The sequence below is a fragment of the Aspergillus lucknowensis genome (genome assembly GCF_044049455.1).
Source record: "Aspergillus lucknowensis strain CBS 449.75 chromosome Unknown BJX67scaffold_7, whole genome shotgun sequence".
Taxonomy (NCBI): Eukaryota; Fungi; Ascomycota; class Eurotiomycetes; order Eurotiales; family Aspergillaceae; genus Aspergillus; species Aspergillus lucknowensis.
The window spans coordinates 84,682-103,495 of record NW_027263551.1 but is presented as its reverse complement, the minus strand read 5'-3'; the positions used below and the strand labels follow the sequence as shown (position 1 = coordinate 103,495).

The 18,814-nt window shown below is 52.2% G+C and overlaps 7 protein-coding genes across 7 annotated transcripts; 3 read left to right on the top strand and 4 right to left on the bottom strand.

Moving 5' to 3' along the window:
• Positions 1 to 126: 126 nt before the first annotated feature.
• BJX67DRAFT_300864 (snoRNA-binding rRNA-processing protein NOP14) lies at positions 127 to 3,043 on the top strand. Its single transcript, XM_071026978.1, has 2 exons — positions 127 to 426; positions 478 to 3,043. Exons 1-2 carry the CDS (start codon positions 139 to 141, stop codon positions 2,968 to 2,970), a joined length of 2,781 nt encoding a protein of 926 aa, XP_070888932.1. The 5' UTR covers positions 127 to 138; the 3' UTR covers positions 2,971 to 3,043.
• BJX67DRAFT_300854 (putative triacylglycerol lipase) lies at positions 3,043 to 4,996 on the bottom strand. Its single transcript, XM_071026977.1, has 3 exons — positions 4,635 to 4,996; positions 4,233 to 4,586; positions 3,043 to 4,186 (listed from the first exon to the last, which is right to left on the bottom strand). Exons 1-3 carry the CDS (start codon positions 4,851 to 4,853, stop codon positions 3,116 to 3,118), a joined length of 1,644 nt encoding a protein of 547 aa, XP_070888931.1. The 5' UTR covers positions 4,854 to 4,996; the 3' UTR covers positions 3,043 to 3,115.
• Positions 4,997 to 6,505: 1,509 nt separating this feature from the next.
• Positions 6,506 to 7,644, top strand: BJX67DRAFT_378506 (putative G-patch domain protein; the record flags this gene model as incomplete). Its single annotated transcript, XM_071032356.1, has 2 exons — positions 6,506 to 6,604; positions 6,679 to 7,644. 2 exons carry the CDS (start codon positions 6,506 to 6,508, stop codon positions 7,642 to 7,644), a joined length of 1,065 nt encoding a protein of 354 aa, XP_070888930.1.
• A 56-nt stretch (positions 7,645 to 7,700) lies between these two features.
• Positions 7,701 to 9,103, bottom strand: BJX67DRAFT_346091 (uncharacterized protein). Its single transcript, XM_071028400.1, has one exon. The coding sequence runs from the start codon at positions 8,845 to 8,847 to the stop codon at positions 7,888 to 7,890; it is 960 nt and encodes a 319-aa protein (XP_070888929.1). The 5' UTR covers positions 8,848 to 9,103; the 3' UTR covers positions 7,701 to 7,887.
• A 1,018-nt stretch (positions 9,104 to 10,121) lies between these two features.
• On the bottom strand, positions 10,122 to 12,621 carry sip5 (Sip5p; the record flags this gene model as incomplete). Its single annotated transcript, XM_071032355.1, has 2 exons — positions 10,122 to 12,170; positions 12,229 to 12,621. 2 exons carry the CDS (start codon positions 12,619 to 12,621, stop codon positions 10,122 to 10,124), a joined length of 2,442 nt encoding a protein of 813 aa, XP_070888928.1.
• Positions 12,622 to 13,532: 911 nt separating this feature from the next.
• On the top strand, positions 13,533 to 15,986 carry BJX67DRAFT_346089 (uncharacterized protein). Its single transcript, XM_071028399.1, has one exon. The coding sequence runs from the start codon at positions 13,762 to 13,764 to the stop codon at positions 15,325 to 15,327; it is 1,566 nt and encodes a 521-aa protein (XP_070888927.1). The 5' UTR covers positions 13,533 to 13,761; the 3' UTR covers positions 15,328 to 15,986.
• Positions 15,987 to 16,350: 364 nt separating this feature from the next.
• BJX67DRAFT_378502 (major facilitator superfamily domain-containing protein) lies at positions 16,351 to 17,954 on the bottom strand (the record flags this gene model as incomplete). The annotated part of the gene is made up of 3 exons (XM_071032354.1): positions 16,351 to 17,477; positions 17,540 to 17,596; positions 17,648 to 17,954. The coding sequence occupies 3 exons, from the start codon at positions 17,952 to 17,954 to the stop codon at positions 16,351 to 16,353; spliced, it is 1,491 nt and encodes a 496-aa protein (XP_070888926.1).
• Between the last annotated feature and the right edge of the window lie 860 nt (positions 17,955 to 18,814).

The following is an 18,814-nucleotide window of genomic DNA, read 5'->3' as shown; positions in this document are numbered from 1 at the left end:
GAAAGAACAATGTTGAAAAGCGGCGACGATATATCGGCAGAATATTAAGGCGGTGAGTCAATATTTTCCCGCAACCAAAAATTTTGGCCGAGATCCTTTGTCGAGAGCTCCCTCTCCACTGACTCCTACTACGCAATCATGCCCCCGTCGCAGCTGAAACAGCTCAAGGCTTCACTCCGCGACACGGGGGTTCTGGGCCCTCAGAATTCCAAGAAACAAAAGCGCCAAAATGCGAAGTCTGGTGCAAATGCGCAGAACCGGGTACAGCGTGAGGCTGCTCTCGCCGCAATTCGAGACCGGTTCAATCCTTTTGAGATTAGAACGATATCTAGGAACAAGTTTGATGTGACTACGCGGGACGGTGGAACCAGGGCAGCTGCTGGCAGCTTCCACCCTGGGGTTACTAAGTCGGTTGGCGAAGAGAAGGTACGGTTGTACCTCGTTTTATAAAGAATGCTACTCACACCCGCTTTGCAGAGACGTCAAACGCTGTTGCGGGAAATGGAAAAGAAGAACAAAGTTGGTGGTATTATGGATCGCAGGTTCGGTGAAAACGACCCGTCAATGACACCGGAAGAGAGAGCCGCAGAACGATTTGCCAGAGCAAGCCAGAAGAAGCTACGGAAAGATTCGATGTTTAATTTAGAGGAGGAGGACGAGGAGGAGGAATTTCAACTTACACACAAAGGCGAATCGCTATCGTTCGGAGCTGGGGATAGCGTTCAGGATGATTTTGAGGAAGACCTGGATGCGGACGAGATGTCGGATTCTGAGATGCCTCGGAAGCGGAAACGGGTACTCGACGATGCGGAATTCGAGGATGCCGAAGCGCAGGATGAAGAGGAGGTGCCAGGGCGGAAGAAGTCTAAACACGAAGTCATGCAAGAAGTCATTGCAAAATCCAAGTTCCACAAAGCTCAAAGGCAAATGGCGAAGGAGGACGACGACGATCTTCGCGAAGAGCTTGATAAAGACCTGCCAGACCTCTTCGACATGCTCCGATCCGTGAAAGCCCCCCCGAAGCCGGAGCCACCTAAGGACGACCTCGCCGCGATGAACCCGGAGCGCGCTGCTCTCTTGCAGGGCAAATCTCGGGAAGAAACAGAAAAGGAGTACGACCAACGCCTGAAGCAACTTACGTTCGACAAACGGTCAAAGCCTACGGACCGCACTATGACGGAGGAAGAAAAGGCTGAGGAGGAAGCACAACGGCTAAAAGCTCTTGAAGAACAGCGGATTCGTCGGATGCGCGGCGAGGAAACTAGCGGGGAGGAATCAGACGTTGCTCAGGGTGAAGACGAAGAACATGAGACAGACGCCGATATGTTCGAGGATGAGTCTCTCCCGGATGATGCAAAGGTCTTCGGTCTCCAGCAGCCTACCGGCCATTCAACTTCCCGTCCCGACGGTGTTGAAGACGAGGATGACTTCATTATTGAAGACGATCTCGTGGAGACAAGGTCAGATGTTAGCGCGTCGTTCGATGAGGAGGATGAGGACATGACTGGTTCTGGCGAGGAGTTTGACGAGGAATCCGAGCAGGAAGACGAACTCATCAACGGACTAACTCTCCCAGAAGGTAAGCCCGGGGATCCGGGAGCGACTGCAGGCGCCCAAGAAACCGTCGACGGACTGGCCTACACGTACGCCTGTCCCGGCAGCCACGAGGAATTTCTTCAGATAGTTGAAAATGTCGCCTACGAGAACGTTCCAACGATCATCCAGCGAATTCGAGCCCTATATCACCCCCGCCTCCACAGCGACAATAAAGCGAAATTAGGCCGCTTTGCTGCCATTCTCGTTCAGCACGTCGCATACATGGCGAATCAACCGGAGCATCCCCCGTTTGCTATATTAGAAAACGTCCTCCGCCACATCCACTCGCTCGCGAAGACCCACCCCGAAAGTGTATCCCTGGCATTTAGAGCTCAACTCCGCGACATTGCAACAGGCCGCCCACTCAACCTTCGTCCTGGAGACCTCATAATCTTAACAGGAGTTGCCGCCATCTTCCCCACCTCTGACCACTTCCATGCCATCTCCACGCCAGCCCACCTCTGCCTCGCTCGGTATCTCGGCCAGGGCCCCGTCAACCGCCTTTCGGATCTATGCACTGGTACCTATGCCGCCAGTCTAGCTCTCCAATACCAGTCGGTCTCAAAACGCTACATGCCCGAACTCCTCAACTATATTCTTAACACACTCTGTGCCCTAAGCCCGGAGCAGCCCTCTGCTTCCCTGGGCTCCTTCCCCCTCCGCAACCCCACCGAATCCCTTCGCCTCAAACCCTCAAAGTCATTGAACCCCCGGAAACTCCAGTTCTGGGATATAACGAATACCACGGAATCAGGGGACCTTAAAGCCTCCCTCATCACAACCCTAACCTCCCTCCTCGGCACAGCCTCAGACCTGTGGGCCTCGAGATCCGCCGCCACTGAGATCCTCGAACAAGCCCACTCCGTCCTCCAACATGTCGCCCGCTCCTGCAGCAGCAGCAGGACTACCAGCAAGAAGCAGCAGCAGCAACAACAACAAAAGCCCCAGCCGCAAGTCCCCACTTCGTTGTCCGACACGGTCCAGTCCACCCTCGACAAAATCTCCTCCCATCTCGCCCAATCCCGCCGCGCCCGCCGCCCACTACTCTTACATAACCACCGCCCCCTCGCGATCAAAACCGCCATTCCCAAATTCGAAGACTCCTTCAACCCCGACAAGCACTACGACCCCAACCGCGAGCGTGCTGAAGCCAACCGTCTCAAGGCCGAATACAAACGCGAACGGAAGGGCGCCATGCGTGAGCTGCGTAAGGACGCGAACTTCGTGGCGAGGGAGAAGCTGCGCGAGAAGAGGGAGAAGGATGCGGAGTATGAGCGGAAGTACAGGCGGCTTGTGGCGGAGGTGCAGAATGAGGAGGGCCGAGAGGCCAATGCATATGAGAGGGAGAAGAGGATGCGGCAGGGGAAGAGGTAGTAGATCTTTTGCATTGTCTGATGTATTCCTCTGCGCGTGTATATATCTATATTTTCACGATGAGCATCGGGACGGAAAAGAAAAGTTTTACTCCCAACTTATATTATTACGCTGATTAGGTATATATCCTTTTTTAGAACAATGCTCACTGAGTAAGCTCCACCCCGATGGAGATGAGATACTCACACCTCTCCCTTTGATCCCTCGGCACACTCTCCATCCTTGTCTCCCCGGTCCGAATAAAAAGCCGCTCGGGCCGACCCCCACCGTGCCTCCCACCACCCCAAGTCTCCCATCTCGGACTCCCCGGATACCGATACGTATTCGGATCAAAGCTCCGGATGAAACTCGTCCAGTACCCCTGCATCACCGGTATAATGGCCGCGTTAGAGCCAAAGTAAGAAGCTGGGGGCGGTGAACCGATGGTATCAGACCACCACATATTCTCTGGTCCCCAGATAGCGTTGAGCTCGACAACATGGTAGACGCCGTCTCCCGAGGCTTCGTCTTCTGGGTCCAAGACGGAGTAGTGGTAGTTCCAGCTTGGTGCACCAGCGTTGGCGAATGCGGTTGACATGGCGATGCCGGGACAGATGTACCGGAGTTCGCCGTAGGCGTTGCTTGTTGGGCGCCAGTAGGGGGTAGAATCGGGATAGGGTTTTGTGGAGTGGATGTCCCGAAGGTAGTAATGGTCAATTCGAGAGAGGTGTTTCTGTGTGAGGGCGGGAAATTGATCCTGGAGGAAGGCGTGTGCGTCTGCTGTGGAGTTGAGATTTTTGGTTGTGAACAATGTGCCCTCGTTCGTGACATCGCCGAATATGACAGGGACTCTGAGAAAGCGGCCCTCTTCGAACATACGGTACGTGTAGTCCGGGACCAGGTCGTCGTCGATCACCGGTGCGTAGAAATATAGTGGAGGATCTTGAGCACCCGGGAGCTGAGTTGCGATGTTTGCTTTTTGGAGAGTTGCTGTATCGAGGCTGCGAAGGCAGGCAAGGGTGTCTGGTGCGTTGTAGCAGTCGGTACGGATGACCAAGTTGTCATAAGCGAACTGTGCCTCGTCCACGGTGTACATCGGAGCGAAGCTCTGCGATTCCGCGGCAGCTGCGTGGAATAGGCCGTCGTCTCGACCATTGTATGCAGAAAGAAGCAGAGTTATGGCGGCCGCACCAGCACTATCGCCTCCTAAAACGACATGATTTGGGTCTCCGCCGAACTTGGCCAGTCAACTAAGTGTGTTCTTGAAGCGGCGGCAATCGTACCTTGTGGATATGCTTCTGTACCCATTTAAGGACCTGGATCATATCCTTAATACCATTATTCACACTGCCATCGTTGCGGATCTCCGCGCCGGATAGAAAGCCGTATGGCCCAACGCGGTAGTTAAAGGTGACAATGACAATGCCCATATCAGATGCCTGGATCAAGCTAGACCCATTATAATATGGGTTCCCATTCTGGTTGAACCCACCACCTTGGATAAATACAAACACAGATAAGGGCTTTAGCGTCAGACCTCTGAACCCGACAGGCGCGTAGACATCGAGAAAGAGACAGTCCTCGGATGAATCCGCAGGAATGGGGTATGTGTTAATAGGAAGACAGAGGGGCCCATGCTAACGTCGCTGTTAGCGGCGAATGCGTATCAAGATGGGTGAACAAACCTGAGAGGCGTCCTGAATCCCGTCCACCTCGTCTGGATCCTGCGGTGCAGAAAAGCGCAAAGACCCAAGAGGAGGTGCAGCGTATCGTATCCCTAGCCACTGGGCCACGCCATTTGAAAGAGCATGGCCTCTATATTGCGCGTATCCAAGGTCTACAACGAGCGGCTTTGCAGAGGCTGCAACAAAGAGCACAGGGAACAACACCCAACGGGACAACATCGTCCAAGATGGGGTTTAAGTCGTTGCAGCCCAGCGAGTCACATTTCGGTGAGAACTGTGGACCGAGTCCGGAGTTTAAATAAAGACCTAACTTCGAACCAGGTCATCAAAGGGAGGAACGTCCGGGTCGCGTGAACCTCGGAAAGTCTCCTTTCTTGAACGCATCCCTTTGTTATTGGCAGGTTCGTTGAGAGAGGCCCGAGGCGTCCAGACCCCGCATATTGGCATGCAGTCAGCCAACAAGCGACTGGACAAGTCGATCAAACTGGTCAGGCTGGATCTGAAAGATGATGGGGCTCCATTCGACGCTCAGGCTTGTTTCTTGGAGCTTGGCTCCCACATTCAAGGGCGGGTCGGCGAATTTGAAGGCTCTTATTTATGGGATAGCTGATCGACGTCGCGCTATCGAAGCCAGAGGAAGCCAGGGGTACCGAATCGGGGAGAGGCAGGACTCAGGAGACAAGAGCGATGCTTTGTTCGTTCGAAAATCACGGCCACTTTGACCTCGTGAGCTCAGAAAGAGGGGAGTCTGTCTCCATTCCAATCAGAAGAGAAGTGCGAAGGAACTCCGCATGGATGGGAGATGCAGCTAAGGAAGTTGGTCGATCACAGCAGATTCATACTAGTAGGGGTGTGGAAAAGAAAAAAAAAAAATTGATTACTTATCTTTTCCAGAAACAAAAAGACTTTGCAACTATTTTCTGTTCGAAGTTACTCCGAGTCAGGAGTACAATATAAAAATATAACTAATCCTGCGCTAGATGCTTAGCAGCATTAACAAGCAAGGGTTTGAAGGCCTTTAATTGGCTGGAAAAGCAGTTTAGGTCCAAACTTGGGGAATTTGTTCAGAGAGCTAGGACCCACATTTTATGCCAAGGACAATGAAAAATAACTACTCGTATTTTCTTGCATTACATCCCGTAAGCAAAATTATTTTCTTTTCCGAAAACTTGCAAAGAAAGTCCCAGCCCAACGGCGGAGGAGCCTCAGGCGTAACAACAGGCTTTAAGGCAGCAAAGAAAACGGAGTTGGAGAACATGTGGTTTTCGGATTTGGGAGTTGAGATTGCAGCATCCTTGATCCCTCGGAGGTTCCATGGAGGAGTTTTTGTCCTTGGATAATGGCCATCTCATGTGTGGACCAGAGCAGACAGAGCGGACACTACATATCCCCTCATAAATCCGACCAGAGCCTCTTCGACGACGGTTGCTATCCTTGCACACCAGCCATGCAACATACAACGCCACATCTTGGAGCTCAGTGGCACTGACCGGAATTCTGCCACCGGGGAATCCCATGGGAGAATTCAACAGGATATTTCTACAGCGTGGTCCTCGCAAGTGACAATCCGACCTTGATTTGAGGAGGACCACGAAATGTTGTTGCCTCAGGCACCGAATTCCAAATGAGGCAGTTGCGCTGTCTGCCCGCCCCGGGCAGGGCTTGGGCAGATGGCCCTGGGATCTGAGCATCATCAACTTTCCCCGCAAACCTCGAAATCTCAGAACCATTCCACCGCAATCCTCCTTTGGCATTCTCATCCCAAAGCCGTCCCTCAATTGTCACCATCCCCGACCACCACATTGCCCTCACCGCCAAATCTTCAACTCTCTCTCCGCGCCCCGACACAAACCCGCAACCCCGCACGGAAGATGGCCGCGGAAGAAGAAGACGACTACATGTCGATGGTCATCGAAGAGCCACAGCAAAAAGAGACATTCACGCAGAAGAAGCGACGACTCCAACGAGAGGTACGTCACACCAGACCCGCGATTTCCCAGCCAATGCACCCATGTGAGAACCACTAACCCTCCTCTCCGCACAGGCCGAAGCACGCGCAAAAGTCCCCTCCAAAGCCGAACGTGCCGCACAGGAAGCCGCTAAACGCGATGCAGCCCTCGCGACTAGTACACTCAACCCCTCCAGCAAGGGTTTCAAGATGATGGCGAAATTGGGGTTCAAGCCGGGTCAGACATTGGGGAAGCCCATGACGTGCGACGGTGCTTCGTCGCCGGGCGACAAAGACAAAGGGGACCCGCTTGTGCGATCGCGTACAGAGCCGCTGAATCTTATCTTCAAGGAGGATAGAGGTGGGATTGGTTTGGATAGTGAGCGGAAGCGCAAGTTCCGCGAAGAGGCTGAGGATGCGGTGAAGAAGGTGAAGCAGGAACAGGGCGATTATCGGGATCGTGTGCGTTTGGAGCGAGAGACGAAACGGACGGAGGCACAGGTGCATGCTGCACAGAAGGTTGCGGAGCGATTGGATGCAGAGGAAAATGGGGACGCGGGGTTAGATACCGCGAACACTGTTGAGGAAAAGGACAAGGATGGGGATAAGAGCGAAGCGAATGAGTCCGGCGGCGCAAAGGCAAAGAGGGAAGCCAGGGCTAAAGTAAAGCCAACTTCACAGATCAGTGTCTTATATCGGGGCCTTGTGCGCGAGCGGGAGGAAAAGGAGCGCGCCATCCAGACAAGGCATATGCTGCAGACGTCGCTGCCATCGTCGTTCTTCCCAAACCCCCGACTACCAGGCTACGATGATGCAGCGCTGGACCGGGAAGACCGGGAAGCCCTGAGCGATGAGCCTCATCTCTCTACCGTTCTCGAACAAGAAGTAGAGGAAGAGGATCCTGAGCTAGATGAGTTCAACGCCTTGGAGCCGGCTGAGCGGTTGAGACGATTAGTGCAGTACCTGCGCGAGAAACATTATTACTGTTTTTGGTGCAAGTATCGCTATGATACGGCAGAGCTGGAGGGCTGTCCCGGCGTGACCGAGGAAGACCACGATTGACGATCGATCTGCCCGTCTGTATATTATATTCATTGCATTGGGCTGGAGTTTAACTTGTAGATATAGGCCATGGGGCACTGACTTTGGCATTGATTATCATATATCTCGTGGTGAACTATCAGGGTATTGTGCACATTCACAAATGGAGGAGAAATATCCTTATATAATAGCGATATATATGACAAATGATCGAACCATGATTGGATATAGGGCCGCTGGAACGGCGTGCAAGGAGAAGAGACGCTAGATCACCGTCGCGGAAGGATGACTTCCTGTATCTCCATTTGCTGAGAGCGCCTCCATTAACTGCGCCAGCGAGCGACGCGGGTACTTCTTCAGCTCCTGGAAGCAATCGGTACACACGCGCAAGCAGCAAAACACGCATCGATGCCGGATCTCGCGGTCGAACTTCTGACAGGTCATGCAGGGCAGTGCATACCACATATTAGCGGCGGCAGGCATCGCACGATGATCCTGGTAGCACGAGTAATGCAGTTTGTTCAGCGGGACGGGAACCGGTTCTACCTCCGGCGGTGTCCACGGTCTGTCGTCCTCCTCGCTGGACCCGGTCTCATTGGGTGTGCCACTGGTGCCGTTGAGTTCTGGCTCTGGCTCTGGGTCGGGAATGAACCCTTCTAATGAATCACTTGTGCTGTTGGAATGTCTCTGCTCCGGATCTCCGTCGCTAGACGTAGGGGTCCTCTGCTGCGGTACAATGAGATTCGCTGGTTGTGAAGGTAGAGGAGCTGGCGCATATTGTGGTCCAGGCGCTGAGACTAGGGCTGGCGCCGGCGCGGACAAATGCACAGGACGCCGAGTCGGCTGATAGGTGGGGTTCGGTATGGATCTATTGATAGGAAGAGAGGCATTACGGGGAGGCGGGACATCATTCCGAATCGGCTGAGATGAGCTCGAGCTCTGCACAAGAGAAGGCCGAGTATTATGTGTCTGCGGGGGCGACGGATATGGAGGTGCGGCTGTGGGAGAAGAGGGTTGTGGCGGGGATGGTAACGGTTGGGGCGGTAATGCCTTCTCTAATGGCCTGAAAGAAGACACAGGAATGGAATCGGTTCGCAGAGACAGCTGGGAGGGTGAAGGCAGTTGGATCGTAGGAACTAGATCTGGTGACTTGTGTTTGGATTTGAAGGTGGAAAGCGAAGGCACTCGCAGGCCGCGAGGCTTGTCCTTATCCAACGCTGCCATCTTGTTCTTTGAGAGCGGAATTTTGGCGTCAATTGGGGTCAGTGTGATATGCGACTGTGACTGCGACAGGACCGTGAAGAGACCCAGTCGATGTGTGGTTGTATATCCAGGAGCCACGCCACAACCAGCGAGGCCGGGCACAACAGGTATCAATAATAATCAAGCAAAACAAGAGAAAAAGGAGGAACAAGAGGCGCAAAAAAAAAAAAACTGGATCGCGGAGTGCCGTTCGATCCAAAAACGAGCAGAAATTCGCAGCGGCTGAACCACGGATCCATCAAGGCGATGACCAGCCAGATTTATATTGGATCAGATCTCTCCGTCACATCATGAGTTACGCCGCCAGGGACCAGGAACCGCTCATCGAATGGATCCCCACAGGCAGGATGACCGGACATGCCGCTAGTTGGTGATCTCTTCTGTTGCCTCTTTTTTTTTTTGCTTCTTCTGCCCTCGATTTGCCCCCATCTTGCCACACTCCCATTGTTCGTCGAGTTCGCTGTCAGGTGCCGATTGGCTGCAAAGCTGGGACTGAACCTTGAGCTGGGAGATGAGTTCCAACCCGACGAATCCGAGGAGCGTGAGAGCGAATGATTTACGATCGTTGGGCGAGGGTGGCTTGGCTCCATCATCGTGTCGGTTGCAGTAGTCTGCGCTTGGCCATGGTTAGTGAAATTAATTTGAATTCATCATCAGGCTGAAGTTTGAATTGCAAAGCCCAATTTTGAGCACATGGCCTTCGACTTCAAGAACAGCAACAATAATACAGGATCATGCATGTCGATCTCTTGCGGTCACTGTTGTACAAAACCTGGATTCATCACATCCTTGAGCATCAAGATCGCAACTGCATAATCATCTCAAGTCGCAGTGGAGCGCCAGTCCTTGAAACCAGTCCGAAATTGAACTCGCCCTCCTTTGTAATAATTCTCACAGTCTGACAGAGGGGGTCCTCGTCCAATCAATTTGTGGGATGGTTGAAGATCTTTGATAATTGCTGGCTCTTTGCATTCCTGTTCTATTCCAAAAGAACCCTCAATTCTTCTCTTGCACAGCACCTGGTCCCCATCACGGTCAAACTATGCAATCTGGCTGTTCCATGAAAGTACAAGAGAATCGAAATCTATAGCATTGTGCGTATATAATGAAAGGAACCTCCAACCCTGTTATGCCAATAAGGAAATGTCCGCAAAAGGAGGGCAATAATGGAACAAAATAACGCTTCCCTTTCTGTCGAGAAGACCGAAGAATGTCATGTATCGCTTGCTTAAAGGTCATGATGTCGTCTCAAAATTTCTGCTCTCCGTGATCTCCACCGATCGTGCCTCGAGCTCTTTTGGGATCAAGCTTTCTCGATTCTCCTCAACCTGAGAGCCTGGCTCAACAGCTGCCTCTGCTTTTGGCGTCGGAGAATCGTCAGCGAGTGCTGCGGTATCCGACGCCGACGTCTCCAATGTTGTTGGTGGAACGGTGTGTTCAATATGCTCTGCCGATTCATCAGACTTGTCCTCATCACCGATGACAGCGGCGAGGCTGCGAAAGTTGAACAATGGCTCCGACGAGGAGCCGGTTCCCTCCCCCGGTTGACACGAACTCCCATGCTCCTCAGACATTGACTCGACAAGCGACGAAAATGACGAAGACGCGCTGGAAACATGGCGTAGGTGTGACGGCCTGGCGGGCTCCCGGAGGACGGAAGAGGAGGATTGATGGAGCAGGGTCTCTGCTGGACTGGGTGATACATTATCAGAGCCAGCCGAAGGAGCCTGATCACCGGGAGCGGCCGGGGAGGGGACTCGTTCCACTGCCTTTCCTTTTCCGGCTGAGGTTGTCTCTTCACCAGCATTAAGAGAAGAAGAACTGCTTATAACCTTGCCCGGCCTACCATCTGACGGCGAGTCCAGCGCAGAGCTACTTGCGTTGTTACTATAGAGGCCAGCTTTGCGTGCCATCTTCTCCGCTTTCTTGACCTCCTTTTCGCGCCTTTTCGCCTCCTTCCTCGCTCCTTTCTCCTCTTTCTTGCGCCTTTCTTCCTCACTTACAAGGCTTAGCCGGATAGCTTCCATCACCATCATATCCTCTAGTTCTTCGGCTCGGGTCCTTCGAGAGCTGTCTCGTGGTGGTGCCAGGCTTCCCGATCCCTCTTCAGCTGAATCTGCCTCCTGTCCGGTCGGGCGCCTGTCCGTCAAGAATGCAAATGCGTGCAACGCAGGCGAACCACTTCGACCGGGGGTGCCTGGAGAATCCTGTCCCGTATTGCGGCGCATAACCCCTCTCCTGCCAAGGCCGAAACCCCGAGAATCGCTCCCAGATCCATTGGAGTTCATCAGATATGCTGCAGTGTGTAAGGCAGTTGCTGCTGCAGATCTCCGCGCCGCATGCGCACGAGCACTTGCCAATTTCTGAGCCCAGTCCGGACGTACCTTATCGGTCGTAATCACAGTCGGATCGGTCGCAGATAATGATGTCGCACGTCGACGACCAGGAGTAGGCACGATTCCGGACGATAGAGAGGAGGTCGAAGACAAGGGTGTAGCTATGGTTGGGCGGCCGCTGGGATCGGATGCATAAGTCAAACCTCTGCGGAACGAAGGAGGCGAATAGGTCACCCCAAACTCAGGCTGAACGCAAAACGGACAAGCCGCGGGTTCGGAAACGAGCTGAACATCTTGGTTCTCTTGTCGTTCAGCCTCAGCAGTCGGCGCCGGGGCGTTCGGATCCGGGTCCGCATGCTCAGGAGGATGGGGATCCGGGCGCTTGATCTGGACAAAACATTCGGAGCAAATGGGCTGATCGCAACATCTAGTACGGTTGAGATAAGGGGGGTAGTAGAGGAAGCAGATGGGGCACTCAGAGGCATCCTTGTAGAGGTATGCTTCAATAGGTTGACCGTTAACAAATGGATCTCGAGTGAGTTGTACTTCCCGGGGTGCCGATTCGATCTGGGCATTGTTTCTAGAGCCTGCCCAGGTAGATAACGTCTTAGCGCGAGCCCGAAACGAGGTCGAACCTGAGGTACCAGAGGCAATGGGCGACGCAGGAGAAGGTAAAGAATGAGCAGGAGTAGATGAATGGGAGGCGTCGGAACCGTAGGATGCTGATCGAGAGGTTATTGGAACAGTCAGATGCTGAATAGATTTCGTGTCCAACGCTTCCCCTGCGTCTTCGGTGGCCTTGGGCGGATTCTTATATTCCAGCTCGGGAGGGATCTCATCAGGCGGAGGTATAGGCAATCCACGCGCAGCCGCCATGAGTTGGTGCTCTGTCCATGAATCTGAGAAGTCGTTCAGACCCCTCCAAAAAGGTGCAAGTCGTCGTTCAATCTGCGAATCGTAATAGTCAGCATTATTCATCCACAGGGGCATTACCGTATTGAGTTACCATCAATTGGCGAACTATAGCCTTATTGAAATCTTCTGTTCCGGTGTAAACACCTTGAGTGACCAAATAACCTCCATCGACATGCTCTTCCCTCATGCTCCGCTCCCGTTCCTTGAGGCGAGCTGCCCGTTCCTTCTCTAGACGACGAGCTTCTCGCTCTTGTTTGGTTTCTCGTCGATGTTCGAGGATCGTCGCCACATCGCGATCTGAGCTTCCGCCGATTCCGAGAAGAGACAGGTCCGGCCTACTGCTTCGACGCGATCTCGAACCTTCCGAGTGATGCCGGTCGCCATACGGAGATCTTCCCTGACTTCGGCCAGAACCCCATTGGTGGCTCTGGCGAGATGACTGTGACAGAGACGGTCGGGTCTCCTTTGTCTGGGAGTTACCCATTCCCGAAAAGTATCGTGTGCGTAGGTTAAAAGAGAAAGAACAAAGTTTGTTAAAGAGGTTTGTCAATCGGGAAGTTGATAGCAGGACAGTGCGGGCGAATGGGGGCCAACTGGGAATGTCTGGATAAGAGAGTGGAGACAACACCTGCCCCCCGGAGATACTGGAAGACGAAAGACGCCAGAACGCAGGGAATGAAGCTCAACGGGAGAAAGTTAAGAGCCCAACCCCAGTTGCGGAAGGAGGAGAGAATGCCTCAGTAGAGAATAAGGGTATAGAAATGGGCGCCCGACGATGAACTCAATGTGGCCATATGAGCAGCAGCGTAAGCCGGGAAGGTTGGGAAGCGGCGATGAGATCAGACTTCGGTTTGACTCTCGGTCAACCACGGAAAGAGGGGAAAAAAAGGACACGGATCGCGAGGGAAAGGCCGAATGGGAATGAGTGTTTGGGAATGCAAAGGCTAGAATAAGTTTAGAAGTCGTCGTCAAGCTCCGACTTTCCAGACGGGAAGCTGAGAGAGGAGGATGGAATGAATGTGGTCGTCGGGGACGAGAGCTGAGGGAACAAATCGTGACCGATACCCGTTTTTGAGTTCAATGATGGGCTGGACGGTGTAATAAGGTAGTACTCGCAATGTAAGGGTAATAATTACATAAGCTCCACTTCCAGAAGCCGCAGGCAGACCTGGAATTCAGAGACTCAAGGAGGAGCAGGATAGGAGGAACCGGACCTTGCCTTCGAGGGGGGTTTTACCTCGTTATTACAAGGGATGATTCTTTGTTTCAACTCGGTACCAGTCACGCCCGGCGTCATGGCAGCCAGCGAAGCAAGCTTATGTACGTACAAAGGGCGTGTGCCACCTGTGGCTGGGACGCTCTTTATCACTGCGCCACAAATCCATTGTCCAGGCGCAAATCTGCCGAGAAAAAAAAGTTGAGCTCTTGATATTTCTTTCAAGTTGGGCATATCCATGAATTAAAGTACGAGATCCAATCATGATGAGGAATTAATTCAAAATTTCTGACAGCGACTAACTAACGCAATGATACTCATTTTACTATCCTGAACGATCGCCTTTTGGTAACCTAAGCCAACCTCAATGCAGCCGGCTCCCAATAACATAAGTCCACCGCAACGCAAATGACTTCCACTACTCGCCTACACATCACACCTTTTAATGCGGAGCTCCTTCCACTAGTTCTACCCGCCCCAATTCGGGACGTTGCCACCGATATATCTTTTCACAACGTTCTAACATTCCCCGAGAACAATTACGGCTACGTGACATTGCCGGCCATGGAGGCCGACAAGATCAAGAAAAAGCTGAATGGATCTATTCTTAAGAGCCGAAAGTTTAGAGTGGAAGCTGCTCATCCGCAGAAACTGCAAAGAGACGAAGAGGATGGAATAAACATTATGTCAAGCGACAGACCTTCCGCAAGCAACAAGTCAAAAAAGCGAAAGGTCACAGACAATATGCTGGACGGTTACGAGCTTCCGTCGGATCGCAAGGTGAAGAGGGGGTGGACGGAATCGGCAAATGATAAAACAGAACGGCGAAAGAAGGAGAAGAGAGCGAAAAGCAAGGACGAGAAGAAAGCCAAATCCCAGTCGAAATCGAAGTATACCGAAAAGGCGGAATGTCTATTCCGGACAAAGGTGCCACCCAACAGGACATCGCCTCCGGATGGAAAGTCGAAAAAGCAGTCTAAGAAGAACAGCAAGTTGTCCGAGGAGTCTGTTGTGCATGAGTTCTCCAAAACTATGACATATCCTACATTTCTACGGTCCGACGACGGTGGCAAGCCTCTCACTTCTACGTTTGATCAAGACAAAGGCTGGGTGGACGAGTCCGGGGGCGTTAAGGAGCCCGCCAGCGGCCGCATTAGAAAGGATAAATACAGACCGGGGCAAGTTGCTGGCCACAAGGAAAGGCCAAAGAAGGTCACGGGCAAGCCATATCTCAAGAACGAAGAGACTAGGGAAGCCGAGACCAAGAACCAAGTTACGAAATCGAAAGCCGCCGAATCGACAGATTCGGAAGACTGGACTTCATCCAGTGGCTCGTCGTCAGAAGGTAAAAGCACGGATTCGGAGAGCGATGAGAGTGGCTCTTCCAGCTCGTCCGACGAGTCGGAAGTTTCCGATATAACCTCCCTCCGAAAAGAACAGCAGCAGATCCCAACGCGCGGTAGTTCCAGAGAAGAGAAACAAGGGTCAAACACAGATATTAGGTCGTTACCAAAAGGACGTTCCCCGGAAGAAGATTGTGAACAGCAGCCGACGGAGATTCACCCTCTAGAAGCGCTCTTCAAGAAGCCTAGTGATGAAAACCCTAGCTCGGAGCCCACTGCACAATTCAGTTTCTTTGGGCAAGCAGATGCCGAATCCGAAGAAGAGATGCCGACACACGTTGCGCCTCTGACACCATTCACCAAAAGGGATCTGCAAGACCGCGGACTAAGAAGTGCTGCTCCCACACCCGACACATCTCAAGTCACAAGAACCATAAACTGGAACCCGCCCGAGCACCTCGATAAATTTTCCAAGTCGGGCGCTGATTCGAAGGAGGAATCAGAATTTGCCAAATGGTTCTGGGAAAATCGAGGAGATAATAATCGTGCTTGGAAAAAGAGGAGGCGAGATGCAGCCAAGGAGCAAAGGCAGAGAGAAAACCGAAGGAAGGGATTGAAGGGGAAGTCCTAGTTTTACGACTAAAGGTATATAGCTTGTTGCTGGCTCGATCCGCAGCTTTATATATCTCTATATTGCACTCTCACTTGGGCGTCAGCATCTTTTAGCATAGCTATTGTATTGAACCATTCTGTCTGCTTGCCTTAGCAGTAGTACCTTACTCTTCACTCCCTTCTCTTCTTCTGCTCCCTCTTTGGCTCTCATTTCACATCTTTTTGTTATTTCTTTTCCCCCTTCTCCTCAATCAACCCAACCAAGACAGGACCCATAAGAGAAAGCTTTGCAGGTTGATATTACATTTGGCCTACAAGTTGAATCCCCAATTGGAGTTAAATCATATACATCATCCAAGATAGCCAAGGCACAACTAAATAGCAAAGGCACATGGACCGTGACCCAAAAAGCTTTGGGAAATGAACCAGACCATATTATATGCCCCTCCCATGGAACACACACACTGGGTGCACAAAATCCACTCTGCTCCACGCCCAGTGGCCCTTAGCGCGCGTTTGAACCGTAGCTATAGCCTTCGTAGTTGAAGATACTCCATGCCGCCGAACTACTCCCTCCGCTTGACCTCCAGCGTGCACCTGAGGGCGCCTCTTCGATGTTCTATCGCAACTCCCAGACCCCGACTCCGAATCCATCCGAACCGGTGCCGCCGAGTGAGCCTGGGGTGCTCAGCCAAGATTCGGTCACCCATCCAACCCCTGGGTATGGCAGTCCTGTGTACCTTGCCACCTCCCGACAAGTGGGCCCGTACAAAGTTATAATGAAACGGAGCGCAGTAGATTTTATTCCATTGCCTTTCAATCATCCGGCCGGTTGAAATTAACAGTCTATTATAATCTCACCAATGATCTAACTATGCACAAACCCGCTGAACTGCAGAACCCATGGAAGGAAGGTATAGACAATGCATGATATCGTGGGGGGTCCTCCAAACCTGCGGGGCTGCGAGAGAGATGAGCTTCCACTATCGCAATATTAAGCGACCCCCGAACAACAACTAACCCTCAAGAACACCCTCGACCCCTAGACACACCGCGTAACTTCATCAACATCCGTCACAATGATACGGACAGTCTCTTTGTGGTCCTGCGGCTCACCAGACGCAAAGTGACAGCGAGCAGCTGGTTGGATCGTCGCAGAAGAGTGTGGCTTCTGTTCAATGAATAGCAGTTGTAAAGCTCCAATAATCGCCACAAAGGCGCTTCCCCACCAGGCGATCGCAGTGAACTTGACATCCGCTCCTGCGCTATACAGATACCCTGCTACAGGAGGCGCCACTGTGCGCGCGGCGGCGCCGGCGGAAGCGGCGAGGCCATTAATTTTGCCCAAAAATGCATCCGAAAGACTCGCTTGCTTAATAAGGATAAGCAGGACTGGGAACGCTATTATCGAAAGAACGTTTCTAGTGACGAGGCAGGTATAAATCCCGACATACAGATACCTGTACGGCAGGTAGACGAGGAACGGGACCATGAAATAGGCGACGGGGTGAAGGATGGTAACGATGACGAAGAGCTTCCAGACTCCCAGGAAGTGTGCCAGAGTGGGGAAGATGATGCTTTGTACTATCAATGCCAGAACACCATCAGACGCCAAGATTACACCGACCGTCCTGGTGTCGAGGCCGAGTCCACCTGGAAAGAGGAGGCCTGAGCCACTCGAACCGAAGACGCCGCGTTTATCTTGGAGAAAAATGGGAAGCAGGTGGTCGTAGGTCATAGAATGATAAGTGAAAATTGCCAGGGCGACAATGAGCATAATCACCCTTCCAGTGAAAGCCGTTCGATGTTCTGAAGTGAGCTCTGGCTTGGATCCGTCCTCGTATACCCTCCATGCCTCGTCGTCGTGCAACTGAACTTGATTAAACGTGCCATAAGATTCAACTCGCAGATCAACACCCGGGTTGGTAGTCGCGCCCGCATTTGTGAGAGGGTGCTCTGCGGATGTGCAATCGGCACATTTCTGGTCTCTCGACGGCTGGAGCTTGGGATGGGTCTCTTGCAAGAAGAGCCAGGCAAAAAATATCGAACCAAGTAGGAAGAACGAGCAAACCAAGTTAGGCAACAGGTATTTATATCTGCCAAAAAGGCCATCACGGGGAAATATTGAGGGGTAACTTTCAGCAGGCTTTGCAAGTAGCCCTCCAATTGCTGTAAGGATAGAGAGTCAATGTCCGTTTCGGAAATCACCGTGGCAGTTCTGGTATACTTACCAGGTCCAGCAATAGTCCCAAGCGACCAAGTGAACGTCATCGCCGCATAAGCCCTAGCTGGAGTCATTGTCAGTGGCATTATACTTTCACACAGCTAGAACTACTTACGCTCATGCTCAGGCCGCTTGACTATCTCGCCGACCATGGTCTGTATGACACCGATGTTACCATTAAGTAAACCACCAAGGGCTCGGCCAAGGAGAGCAACCCAGAAGTTAGGAGCGAATCCGACGAGCAGGAGAGAGCAAATCGATCCAAATAGGCCAAGGCACAGTACCGGCTTCCGGCCGATTCGATCGGAGAGAGCTCCCCAAAGCATTCCTGTGCAAGCCTCGACGAGGGAAAAGCTTGCTATGAGTATTCCGGCATAGAAGGACGCATCGTTGCCATCACCCATGTGAAAACCTTGAACCATAGCGAAGGCATAAGCTATGCAGCTTGTTATTGCAATCGGCTCTGCGATGCGGCATATTGCTAGAAAACAGTCTTAGTACATGTATATCAACCGCAAAGGTAACGAAATCGCTGTATCTGGGGGGTAAGTACCTAGTAGGAAGAGTTGGGTAGTTGGAAATGGCTCGCAAGGGTAGGATCTTGGCTGATTTGTTAACATTGTTCCCTGGATATATCCAATTCTCTTACAACAAGCCTCCACTACACCACCAATATCACTTCCACCTCTTGCGTTGCGATTTCGATTGCTCCCCTTCGAGTCTCCTCTTCGCTGCACCACAAACCTATTCTGAGGCCTCCTTCTTCTCAGTTGCTCTGAGACTTATTAAAAACCACACACGTAATAAGAAACGAGAGCAGGAAATATTCGCGGCGTAAGGAAAGCGAAAAAGCGAATGTCGATTTCTGTTGTTTCTGGGAGGGGAAGCGTCCAGAAGATCCTTTAAAAAAAAGCGGCGGTGGAAAAGCGGAGAAGAAACCCAATGGCCACCTGACTTTCGAAGCGAATCAGCGGCAAGTTTTGAATCCCTGTCTGAAAGGATTTGCATTCAATCCTTCAAGTTCTTCTAGTATTCGCGCCAGCGATCCATGGAACATGGACTCCAGGTCAGGCCAACGACAGCCGCCAGGGCTCGCCACTGGCTGGCATGCTCTGGTCTTGGCGAGCGATAAGGCCGCGTTGCTCGCGGACAGTACCCACTGCGATAACAATACCTTGATAAATGCGAAAGAATTCAGAAGAGAGGGGCTGAGGCCGGTGGTAGAAAGGGCCTTTGAAGTGCAGGGCGACCTCATACCTCCCTTGGAAGGGGCAGTTTGTCT